This window comes from Sapajus apella, unplaced genomic scaffold (genome assembly GCF_009761245.1).
Source record: "Sapajus apella isolate SASKATOON/1434 unplaced genomic scaffold, GSC_monkey_1.0 scaffold117, whole genome shotgun sequence".
NCBI lineage: Eukaryota > Metazoa > Chordata > Mammalia > Primates > Cebidae > Sapajus > Sapajus apella.
Window position 1 is genome coordinate 826,727 of NW_022437057.1, and position 12,780 is coordinate 839,506.

Genomic DNA, 12,780 nt, shown 5'->3' on the forward strand with positions numbered 1-12,780 from the left:
GACCACTCATTCAGTACTCACAGTTCTGTGAGAGTCGTTACTATTCTCAGCCATATTTTGTAAATGAGGAAGCAGAAGAGTCTCAGACTGTTGCTTGCTGGAATTTATAAGTAAATGTTGGTGGCAATATTCAAATGCAGTACCTCTGACTCCTGAGTTGATGCTCTTACTCAGAACTGTTCTCTTGACTGGACTTTTTGGTCAATTTGTTTGATAGGTGAGATTGGCAAATATACTTAATCTGAAGATTGAAAAATATTGCAAGCATTTTAGATAGGGTATACATATTATATACCCACTCCATCCACAAATAATAAAAAATAGTAACCGTACAGAAAATTGGAAGCATGATTCGTAGCCAGGAGATACTTCAAACTAGCAGATGGTAAGCCAAAAATCTCTCTTGACTGGGTTCGCCAATCTTCCTATAAAGCAAGGTCAAAGATGGCGGCAATGACTCAGGTCACCGGTGGGAGCATTTCTGTCCATTTCTATTTACGGTTGGTCATTGCATCCTATCTTGGGATCGGTTCATTTTCTCCAGAACTTGGGAAGTTACGAGTAACTTTGCAAGTCCAGTTCTGGCAATGAGAACGTCTAAGTAAATTCAGCCCAAAACCTTCACGCGGGAATTTTCCCCATCACTGAGCACCTGGTTTGAAAAGGTTTTCTGCACTTGTGTCCAGTGTTGAAAAAGGGGCTGTTTAAAATAGCCTCAGCTTTGACAGGGAACTTAAAATAGCTTGCAGTGAGGCCTGATACTTGGAACAATTACTAATGTTTTATATTCATGGCTTCAGGAAATAGCACCGTTTGTCAATACCTACCTCAGTTTATGCTCTAGCGAAATGGGACCATCAACCATTGCCAATGCAAGAAGGCTTTAACCAAATAGCCTGGATTCCTGAGCTTTGCTTGAACCAGTTCTCAAGTGTCTTTCTCATTGTGACCAATTTTCCTTAGCGTCAGGCCCAAGCAAAGCTTGCTTGACACCGGCTCTAGACAGTGAGGCAGGTGCGTGACAAGAACACCTACGTTTTGGGGTTGGTGGGAAGGACAGGAGTTATGCCTCTGGAAGGCGCGGAGGCGGTAAGAACCAGTGTATTGAATGGGGCCCTGGTCAAAAGAACGAAGCTGCTTCGTATGCAAACGGAGGCAAGTCTTAGCCTGGTGTCGGGAGGAGACCGAAAGAGGGCCTTAGCGTGGTCGCTGACCAGAGTCCTGCTGGATGCTCTCCGCCGTGCAGCCGCCCGTGCAGGGGTTGCAGTGACGTCTCGGTGCCGCTTGGTGGTAGCCGTGTGTTTCCAAAGCTGGCTTGCCAATGGGAAAGCCTAGCTGGGATCCCGTGAACCGACCCCAGAGCCCCGGAGGGGGCGAGGGGTGGGAAGGAGAGACGCCCCGGAGCCCCCTTCGCAGCAGCAGGGATGTAAGAAGAGGAAGGGGGCTCGCTTAAGTGGATAGGCAGTCAAGAGGGTGGCTGGGAAACTCCACGATCACAGGGCGAGGAAAAGCGACCCCCCTCCAGTGGAGCCGGCCCGGGGCTGGGTGTGACCCGCCCTCTCCCGGGTCCCTACTCGAGCGCCGATGAGTGAGCGCGAGTAGCGAATGTGGGCAGGTGAGGACGCTCCGTACCTAACTGCGTTCTTGGGGACCATCGCCTGCCCAATTTGGGCAACGTTTGCGCGGAGGAGCGGGTCACTGCGCTCGGGCGCAGAGCTCCGACGGCTTCCAGCGCTCACTATCTCCGGTCTCGCGGGTCCTGCCCCTTCGGAGCTGCAGGTCCGGTCGCCGAGAGTCTGAGCGCCTCCCCTCCAACCCGGAGACGCCAGGAGGAGGGGGAGGCAGCAAGAGGCCGCGGCAGGCAGGCGAGAAGGCAGGGCCGCCTTTGATGTGGGCTCGGCGCACCCAGGCGAGCTGAGCGCCCGTCCGGCCGCGCCCCGAGGGGGGAGCCCCCAGGCCCAGCATCCTCATTGTGCCGGCTCGGGCCCGGGCCCGCCCCCGGCCCCCCGCCCACTCGCCGCCCGCGCGTAGAAAACGCCCCGGCCGCCGCCAGTGGTGGGAGGCGGCGATGCGCACGGCCGGAGAGACGGGGAGGAGGAGACATGAGCCGGCGGGCGCCCAGACGGAGCGGCCGTGACGCGTTAGCGCCGCAGCCGCGCGCCCCGAACCTGGAGCGCTGAACCCTGGCCCCACGCAGCCCCGCGTCCCTGCCGGAGAGCTCAACCAGACTTCCAGCCCTGCTGCGCATGCTGTCCGCGGACTGAGCCGGGCAGCCAGCCTCCCGCAGACGCCCGGACGGCCGGTCAGCAGTGAGCAAGCTTCCCCGCAGCAGCCGGGCGCCTTCTGCACAGCGGCTGCCGCCCCGCAGCCTCTGCGCCAGCCCGGAGGGCGCAGCGCTCGGGAGGAGCCGCGCGGGGCGCTGATGCCGCAGGGCGCGCCGCGGAGCGCCCCGGAGCAGCAGAGTCTGCAGCAGCAGCAGCCGGCGAGGAAGGAGCAGCAGCAGCGGCGGCGGCGGCGGCGGCGGCGGCGGAGGCGCCCGGTCCCAGCCGCGCGAAGCGGACATGTGCAGGCTGGGCTAGGAGCCGCCGCCTCCCTCCCGCCCAGCGATGTATTCAGCGCCCTCCGCCTGCACTTGCCTGTAAGCGCCCGCGCGCGGGGCTGCCCACCCTGCTTGGCCGTCTGTCCGTGTGCCTGTGCCCTGTGCCTCTGTCTGCCCGCCCGTTCGTTCGCCCGACTCTTCGACTGCGAGTCTGTCCGTGCGCCCCCTCCCTCAGGTCCCACTGACCGCCTCTCCATCTTTTTTCCGCAGGTGTTTACACTTCCTGCTGCTGTGCTTCCAGGTACAGGTACGTGGGCTCCTGACTTTGACCTCTCCCGCCCCTGCCTCGCGGTACCTGCTGACCCCACTTCCCCGGCCGCGCCCCCTCCCTGTGCCCCACCTCTCTTGGGCGCCAAGCCCAGTGCACCTGTTCCCAGGGCACGGAAGGGCGGCTCCGCGCGCACCCTGCGCCGGCGGGGGACCGGCCAAGGGCAAGGGGCTCTGCTTCGGGGCTAGAGCCAGCGCGGGCAGTCGCGGCCCCTGTCGGCTTTGGCTGGGAGGAGATCCCGCAAAGCCGGCGGACTCAGCCGCCGCAATCTGCCTGGCTCTAAGACCCCTGCCCGCAGCCAGTGAAGGGTAGGACCTAGGGATTTTCTCTGCCAACCTTCCCTTAACATCGCCGCTTCCAAACAAAAAGGCTTTCAGCCGAGTGGATTTCGAGTCCAGGGAGAAAGCTTCAGTTGTAAATTACCCTGCGGTTTTGAAGTCGCTTGCTGTACTGAGACACACACACAAACACACACACGCCCGGGACGAGTGGAGGCACGGGGCGCCTAGGCCGAGTGGCCGTTGCCCGCGAGGCCGCTCCCGGACGGGCCGCGCTCAGCACGCCCTCGCCCAAGGTGGTGCAGCTCTCGCTGGTTCCCCGCCTGCTCCCGGTTCGCTCGCTCTCCGTGAATCAGAAGAGGGCTTGGCGCTCAGCCTGGAAAGCACTTGCTAAAATCTGATCTGTTACTTCAGCAGCTTTCAGACTCGGGAAGGTCTTGGCACGCAGACAGTTGGAACGCTCTGGCTTCCAAAGCCGTAGAAATGAAGGAAAAAGGGGGGGGGGGGGGAGGGAAAGAGAAGAGGGAAAAGGGAGCCGACTTCAGCCCCGATTAGAACCAGACCAGGGCTGCCAGTGCATGGATGGGAGGGGGGCGGCGGCGGGCAAAGGGAATAGGAAGCGTCAGCTCCCCAAGCCCCCACCCACCTAGAGCTACAAGGGGGCAGCCAGGAGGAACTGGACACAGGCCAAAAGAGGGTTGTCTGACCCTTCCCCCTCGGTGGAAGGCAGGTGGCTTTCTGGGATTAGAGAAGATGCTTAGACCTTAGCCTTCTGGATTCTGGAGATCCTCAGAGAGAGCCTTGAGCACAGGAAATTGGTGGTTCTCCCGGTTTTCTGGCTTAGGGAGTGTTGTGTGCCTTGAGCACTGCTGCGTGTTGGCAGTGGTGGGCCTGGTGTCTTCCTTCCAAGCCCAGGAGAGGGTTGTTACCCTCCTGATAGGCACTGAGCTGACACATCCAGTGGGGCTTTGGCCTGGAAGAGTGGATGGACAGACGGACTGATGGGTTCTTTCCTCTTGCTGGCCAGGCTGGGGTCCCCAGTGACTCCTTGAATCAATACAACTGGAGTCAGTAACTTAAGACTGGCTGTTTGCCAAAGCAGATGTGACCCTGTGTGGTGATGGGGGCGGGGGTGGGGAATGGCTGGTGTCAAAGAGGGAGGCCAGTGCCAGGCATGGCCTGCCTAGTCTGCAGCTGAGCCTGCAGAGGGCAGGCCCTGGGGTCACTCCAGGAGGTCTGCTTGTCTGACTTGGGCAAGAGCTTGATTCCAGAATGCTGAGCCTGGGGGCAGGATGGATGGAGTAGCATGGAGTAGCAGGGAAGCCTTCAGATGTGTGGCCCAAGCCTCTCGATGCCTGCTGCTCTTGGTTCTTCTTGAAGTGGGGCCCAGGAGGGGCTGCTGTGTGGTCTTTGTGTTCTCCGGGGGAGCTGGAGGGAGGGAGTGTGACTCTGCATCCCACCTCCACCTCCTGGCCAGAGCTAGAGCCAGCATCTTGGGAAAGAGCTGGGTGATCTGCCCGAGTTAGGTCAGGAGGCAGCCTTGGAACAGGTGAGGGAGGCTCCTTTCTCTACTGCCTCTGCCTTTCCCCTTCCTTTGCCCCTTTGTTTACCGGCCTTTCTGCTTCCGAAGTGCCATAGGACTGATGTTTTTAACCCATGGTCCATGTATCCTTGGAGTGTCAAAGGATGCAATTGTGGGAGGGTGAGGCCCTTGAAACATTGCGCAAAAATGGTGCTCAGATGTGCTGTGTCTGGAAGAGGGTTCTTGTCTCCCCACAGAGTTTCAAAACATCTGTGACGCCTAAAGATGAAGCAGTGTTATCCTGGGGGTTATGGGCAGGGTTGTCCCCATTCATACTATAGGAACAAAGGTGGGGTGGCCTTAATGGTTGAGATGAGGGGTGGGAGCCACATGATGTTAACTGCCAGGAGTCTGAGGCCTGCTCCCTGCTGAGGTTTGGGCAGGCTGCACTCAGTGGGTACAGTTCAAGCTTCATTAGGGTGAGCAGGGGCCAGGGGGGCCTCTCTGCATGGCAGGAAGAGCTCAGGGCTTTGCAATCCAGTGGCCTAGGCCTGAACCCCAGCTCCAGCTCCATCTTTCCCTATCTGTGGATCCCTGGAGTCTTAGCTGCGTCATTTGTGAAATGGGTGGTCATGGGGTTAAACTGGTATATGATGGGGGGCTGGAGTGGGGAAAGAAGTTTTGCAAATTCTCACCCACCCAGGAAGGCGCATTGTTGCTGCTGGGAAATGGATGTGTCTGCACCCTTCCCTCCCCCATGTCAGTGCTTTCCAGGACTGGTCCAGTCTTAGCAGCTGAGTTTCTGGGCCCCTCCTTTCCTCCTGTCCATCGCTACCAGGCTCAGAATGGGTCCCTGCCCCCAGCTACGTTTCCATGAGCACATTCAATGCCAGATACCATCTTGCCCACCCCCAAAGCGGTGAGCCCCGCCCTCACCCGCCAGCCACCCTGGGAAGTGGGAAGCTGGGAATTTAATAAAGTCCCTTCATCCCTTCTCCATGTGACTCGGGACACCATAGATAGCTCAAATTGGAAGAATTTAAAAAATTTCCGTGGGGAGCAAGCGGCGTGACCAGTAAATTGCTTTTCTGCACTTGGCTGAGCTCTGACAATGACACCGGGCTGGGCCTTTCACGCAGCTCGGCCGGCACCTGCCTGACATTGTTCCTGCCGCCAGGCTCGGCTAGGTCCTGGCTTTCCCCAGACAGACCAGGCATGAGGCGGGCCAGGCGGGGAGGGGTGGGGGGCATCCCTTGGCCTCTTGTCCCTCCTGCCAGCCTCTTAGCCCCTTGTCCCTCCTGCAGCGCCACTTCCTCTCTCACCGCAAGAAGTGTTCAAGTTTGGAAGTTTCCTTCCACGCCCCCTCTTGGCCTGACTACCTCCATACCCAGCTTCCTCAGTGAGGTTTAGACCCTTTCTTTAATCTGGCTAGCATGGGGAAGCTGGAGAAGGTGTCCTTTGGGACAAAAAGAGGATGGGAAGCTCTCTTAGTGGATGGCACTTTTTTTTTTCCCTGAGTTCTGTCATCCAGCCGGAGGGCAAGTGGTGTGATCTTGGCTCATTGCAGCCTCTGCCTCCTGGGTTCAAGCGACTCTCCTTCCTCAGCCTCCTGAGTAGCTGGGATTACAGGTGCGCGCCACCATGCTGGCCTAATTTTTGTATTTTTAGTAGAGACAGGGTTTCACCATGTTGGCCAGGACGATCTCGAACTACTGACCTCAGGTGATCCGCCTGCCTTGGCCTCCCAAAATGCTGGGATTACAGGCATGAGCCACTGCGCCCAGCCTTTTACATTCTTGAATCAACGTCACCCATCCCTCCACAGTCACATATTCATTCAACACATACTTGCTGGGAGCCTCCTTCTTGCTGCCTTGGGAATAAGGTCTGGTTAGTCCCTGGCCTCAAAGAGCTCCCAGTTTAAAGGGAGAAAGTGCCAGATGAACAGAGGCTTGTCTATTCTGCCCCTCCTCTCCCAGCACTGTAAAGTGGAGTGAGGCAGGCTCATACATCTTCCTCCCATTTAGCAGAGGAAGAAACTGAGGCCAAGGAGCAGTGATTTGCTTGAAGGAAAAAGGTGGTGCTTATAGAAATTCTAGAGTGTCCCTTACATCGGGAAGCTGGTTCAGTTCTGTCAACCATTCTACAGGGAAACCAAGGTAAGAGAGGGTAATAATTCTATTTCTCAGATGGAGAAGCTGAGCCACAGAATGAGGAAGGGATTTGTTTAGGGTCATAACTAAGACCCAAGACTCTGGATTCAAGATCTTGTGTTTTTTCTACCATAGCAGGTAGACCTTCTCCTTAAAGAATCCTGAAATTATTCAGAAAGAGTATTGCTGGGACCATGGAGGCTTAGGGACACGCTAGGTGTCTGCAGTGAGATTCTCTCTGGACTCTGCTGTAGGGGGATGTTGAGGGCCCAGGTAGGCATCTCTGGGCTTGAGGGTGTCCGAGTTGGAGTCTGCAAGTCCTGATCCTCCTGAAATGTGTTGATCTGAGAGGGTCCCAGAGTTAGAGGGGAGTACTTGGAAGGTGTGGGCCAGGGGATTCAGCGGTCCTCTTCCACCCTTTCCCCAGTGGAGGAGGAGGAGGAGGAGGAGGGAGCGGGGCTCCCCACCAGCATTCCTGAAGCCCGGGAGTGTCACCCGCTCTGAGATAAGGAGGTGGATTTTTAGAATTTCTTGTGGTTGGCAGGGCCAGTGTCAGTGGGCTTGGGGCAGCCCATCAGGGTCACAGATGCAGGCTCTACCATGCCCTGGGCAGCTCCAAGGGCACAGTGGACCCCCAAAGGGAGTCTAGACGGGTATTAGGAAGAGACTTCCATTTTCTGCAGGGTCTTTTGCTTCTGACCTAGTCCTCTAGCAGGAGAGTTGTGGGTGTGGAAAATCGGGGTGCAGGCATATCAAGCCCTCAAAAACAACAATATTCATAGTGGCCACCAGGTATAGTGTGCTCACTACTTTTCAAGTGCTTTTTTAATTGTTGTTGAGATGGAGTCTCGCTCTGTCACCCAGGCTGGAGTGCAGTGGTGTGATCTCAGCTCAGTGCAACCTCCACCTGCCGGGTTCAAGAAATTCTCCTGCCTCAACCTGCATGCCACCACACCCAGCTGATTTTTGTATTTTTAGTAGAGATGGGTTTTCACCATGTTGGTGAGGCTGGTCTCAAACTCCTGACCTTAGGTGATCCTCACACCTCAGCCTCCCGAAGTGCTGGGATTACAGGCGTGAGCCACCGCATCTGGCCGCCATGTGCTTTTGACATCCAGGTCAAGCCTCACAATCAGCCTGGAATTAGGGAATTCCACAGAGAAAGAAAAATAGAGGCACTGGGGCAGAAATTAGCCTGCTTTTGGTCACATAGCAAGAGAGAGGCAGAGCCGGATTCAGCTCTGGGTCTGCCTGGCTCTCAGACTCAAGCTTACTTCGATGAGGGCCCTGGAGTGTGGCTCTGTCTTCCCTTTGCTGTGTGACCTTGGGCAAGTTACTTAACCTCCCTGGGTCTCAGCTTCTGCATGTGTACAATGGGAAAAAACAACCAAGGGCACCGTCCCTATTGCCTCAGGTGGTTGTGAAGGGACCGTGCGTGACCCAAACTCTTGTTTGCAGTCCAGACCCAGCTCCTATGCCTCTTACTTTAGGAGGGTCCCTTGCCCCCTGCCCGCCCCCTGTTAGGTATAGTGGGTCCTTCCTGGGGGCTGCTGCCCTGTGGTCACTTTGGGAGGGGAAGTGTTGATTGCTCCCTTCTGTGGGTGAAGGCTGCTCTGAGGAACCCCTGTATGCTCCTAGCTTTTGCTGTGTTAGCTCTTCCCTAACTCATCAGGACCTGTGGCTGTGCATGAAGGGGAGGGTTGGCCTTAGAAAGGGCTTGGGCCTGCTGTCAGCACTTTGGGCTGGAGCATGGGGATTTGTTCTGGAACCCTAGCAGGTCACGGAGTCCCTTGGACTTTGGTCCAGCTTGCTGGCTGTGTGTTTTCTTTGACATCTCAGTGGCAAAGCACCTCAGGCCATTCAAAATGCTGTTGTGCCAAGGATGGGGCCAAAGATAAGCCTCCTGTGGGCCAACGAGCGGAATCCCTGAATCCCTGGGTTCCAATCCTGGCTCCGTCCCTGGCTCATTGACCTCTCTCTGAGATTTAATTTACCTACCTGGGTATCAGCGAGGTGCGGTCAGTGGCTTCTTTGGTGCTTAATGCATAGGCTTTGGCATAGGTTGAATCCTGCTGTTCTTCTTGGCAGCTGCTTAGCAAATATTCCTTAACCTTCAATCCTCTGCACCTCAGTTTCCCCATCTGTAAAATGGGATCATGAGAAATAGCTACTTCTTAAGGGCTATTGTGAGAACTAAGTGGGATATAGCATGCAGAGTAGCTAGCACAACGGCAAAACACTCGATGAATAATGGAGTGATAGTAGTTGTTCAATCACTTATATTGTCTGTGTTAGGTACATAACATGCTGTGGGTGATGGAGAAAGCTAGAAGGGATGTGTTCCTTGGATCAGTGACATCAGGCCTCCTCCACTCTGAGTTGGGAACACAGGCTTCAGACTTAGGTCTGGATTTAATTGCCATTCTGTCACTCAAGACTGTGTGGCCTTGGGCAAGGCCCTTAACCTCTCTGAGTCTCCACTTCTTCATCATGCGCAAAATAAGAATAATAATTCCACTCCCCTGGCTTGTTGGTAAAAGTAATTGATGACCAGATATGCAGTAGGCACTTAAAGATAAGTGTTGCTCCTCATCAACAATCCACAAACAATCCACAATCCACATCAACAATCCACAAACATTTCTGGGACACTTGCCGCATACCTGGCCCTGGACTGGTTTTGAGGGAAATGAAGAAGGTATCCAAGGCTTTTCCTTCCATGTGTTCTCCATGAAGAGGTGGCATGCACTTTGGACAGCTCTGCTTCCCCTGATACCCATCCCACCTTCTGCCTTGGAATCACATAGCACTTGGCCACTGCCTTTGATCCAGGGGACTCTCTGCGGGGCTCACAGGGATAGATGGGTTCTGGGCCCAGCACTGCTTCAGGTGGCTGTGTGATTGAGTGATTGACTGGCCTCTCTGTGGCTTATCATTCCTGTAGGCATCAGGACAGAAACCTCCCTCCTGGTGTTGCCGGAAGGGTGAGTTCCCCCTACCCGAGGGAAGCAATTGGCACAGCGCTTGGCTCATGATAAGTGTTAAGTAAATGTGAGCTGTGCTTCTGCATTCAACTCTGGAGTGCCTCAAGCCTGGCTTGTCCGCCAGCCCATGGGTTCCTGGAAGTCAAAGGGAGGTCTGACCCCTGCTGCGGGCACCATGGCACCTGGCACAGACCTGGCATGCTGGAGGAAATTTGGCTCAGTGAGTAGAGGCTTGGGGGAGAGGTTCTCCTGGGGGGCGGGACCCGGACTGAGTTCCCCCAACCACTCCTCTGTGCCAGGGGCTGGGACACAGCAAGGACCAGCACCTGCCCCAGCCCTTGGGGACTTGAGAGAAACTGGGGATATGTGCGGAGGAGCAAGAACTCAAGGGTAGGTGGATACTCTTGGCCCAGAACCAGACTCTGGGGCAAGAGGGTCTGGCCTAGGATGAGGGTCCATGTGGACCTTGAAATAAGAGCAATCCAGGTGAAGAGGACACTGTGAACCTCTGCGTGCGTGCATATGTGTATACGCCTATGCGGAAAAGCCTTGTGGGCACACGGAATGGTGTTACCTGGAAGCAGGGATCAGCCTGGTGGACTCATGGAGCTCCAAGCCAACTGGGGTGGCTGGCGCATCCATTCCCAGGAATGGGGGTGATGGAAAAGGCTGTGGTGGGCTTTGAATGCTGGAATAAAGGGCTTGTTAGTTATCTCTTGGGCATGGATGGATACTCTCCCTACCCAGGGCCTTTAGGGAGCTAGAATTGAAGCAGGGATCGGCGGGAAGAGGAAAGGGAGCAAGAGAACAGGGCATGGGTCTTTACCGCTCCAGGGTTGGCTGCCTGCAGCAGTGGCGCCCGTATTGACGATCTGTACCACGAAGGCTGATGTATGGGGAGAGGGAGGCCGACCCTCGGGCCCAGCCCCCATCCTGCAGTGCCCCCCTTCCCTGCTGATGGCTCAGCCCTGCCAATCAATACATTGATAGCCCTGGGAGCTTAATGGACAGGCTTGGGGGTGGGGAAGGGCCCTTTGCGGAGTCACTGTCTGTCCTGGCTGAGTTGGTGTGGGGAATGTGACAGGAAGGAGGCCAGAAGCCCGGGGTTGAGGAGGCGGGGGCACCCATGGGAGCCACATTCAGATTCAGGGTGGGACCAGCCTTCTTCCTACCCTTTCTGTCCATGGGAAACTCATGGGCTTCAGAGCCAGAGATGAGTTCAGATCACAGCTCAGTCAGTTTCTGTTCAATTTGGGCCAGTCCCGTGACCTCTTTGTGTCTTCCTTTGTCACTTGGAACCCGGGCATAGTAATAGTTTCAGCTGCTCAGGCTGTGTGAGGAGTGGACATGGGGCCTGGCACGGGGGCAAGTGCCCAGCCAGTGGGAGCCAACGTAAGCTTCACTCTCTGTGACAATAATCCAGAGAGCGCCCCCAGGCCAGAGTCCAGGAAGTTAGCAGAGCTGCGTTTTCAGGTGGAGAGAGGGGCTGACTTTACCAGAACCCCGGCTGGAGAGGATGAAGGTCCCAGGGTTTAGTGACGCTCTGAAAACCTCGCTGGCCCGTTGCTGCTGCTGCAGGAGGAGGCAGTGGTGTGGAAGGTGGCCGGAAGTCTGGAAGCTGCCCCTTCTGGGACCAGGGAGCCCCTCCCTTTCTGGGCAAGTTTCCTGAAGACAGGGGCATGGGTTGCATGAAGCCTCAAGGATCAGAGAATGGGCACTGGGCGGGAAGGTCCATGGGACCCCATCCTTCTCTCTTGGGTGGAGGCAGAAAGCTCAAAGCCCCCAGCTCTTTTGTGGACAATATTCCAACCTCCTTACCCCCAAACGGTGGCCTGTGGCCTGAACCAGTTGTCGTCCTGGAAAAGTAGAATGGTGGGTGAGGAACTGGAGGGAGAACAATTGCAGGCGAGGGCGAAGCAGGAGAGAAACTGGGCTGGATTTGAATCTTGATTTCTTACCAAATCTGTGTCATATAACAAGTGATAGAACTTCTGTGAGCCTCAGTTTCCCTCTCTGTAAAATGGGGATAATAATCATACCAACTCATAGGATTGTTCTCGTCATTAGGGAGGGAGACATCTCGAGATTCTTAGCACAGAGGAAGTGCTCAACACTTTACAAAAGTAAAGAAAAGCAAGTGGCTGGGCGCGGTGGCTCACGCCTGTAATCTCAGCACTTTGGGAGGCTGAGGTGGGTGGATCACGAGGTCACGAGGTCACCAGCCTGGCCAACATGGTGAAACCCCATCTTTACTAAAAATACAAAAAATTAGCTGGACGTGGTGGCATGCGTGTGTGATCCCAGCTACTCGGGAGGCTGAGGCAGGAGAATCGCTTAAACCTGGGAGGTGGAGGTTGCAATGAAACAGGACCACTCCACTGCACTCCAGCCTGGGTGACAGAGCAAGAGTTCGTCTCAAAAAAAAAAAAAAAAGGAAAATGAGTAATTATTTGTACTAATAGAATCTTTTTCTGCGATAAATATGATAAACTGTCCCCATTTTGCTGATGGGAAAACTGAGAGCTGAAGGAGTCAAGTAAGTTGGTTGACTGGAGCTGAAGCCAGGGGACAGCTAAGGTCAGTCAGTGCTGGTTACTGTGTTAATGTTGCATGTGTGGTGTGTGTACATAGGTGATGTGTGATGTCATGCACATTTGTGGGAGGTAGCAATGGGGCCCAGGAAGAAAGAGAAGGATCCCAAACATGCTTTTCAGCCATGAGTGGGCTGGAGAGGCCAAAATCTTCCGGCCAGAGGGAGTGATGGAGGCCATCGCTATCGGATGCCCTCGTGTGAAGTGGTACCTTGGTTGATCTCCAGAAGCTGGCACTAGGCTGGAGGCTCACCTCAACCTCTTTTCTCCCTGTGGAAGGTTCTTACCAAGGTGCCTAAGAGAGGAGGCTTGGAAGGTAGATGGGGGGTTCGATTGTAAGCATGACACTTGGCTGTTGTCCTGGGTAATGGGGAGCCTGTGCAGG

General features: G+C 55.6%; 1 protein-coding gene across 2 annotated transcripts in view; it reads left to right on the top strand.

The window, feature by feature from the left end:
- The first annotated feature begins 2,057 nt into the window (after positions 1-2,057).
- Positions 2,058-12,780, top strand: part of FGF18 (fibroblast growth factor 18) — a 36,910-nt gene continuing 26,187 nt past the window's right edge. The window contains exons 1-2 of one of the 2 annotated variants that reach the window (XM_032260338.1): positions 2,058-2,638; positions 2,810-2,846. In XM_032260338.1, coding sequence (XP_032116229.1) covers positions 2,607-2,638; positions 2,810-2,846 — 69 coding nt within the window. In that variant the 5' untranslated portion in view covers positions 2,058-2,606. The remainder of the gene's footprint in view (positions 2,639-2,809; positions 2,847-12,780) is intronic. The other variant, XM_032260337.1, reaches the window with a different exon arrangement.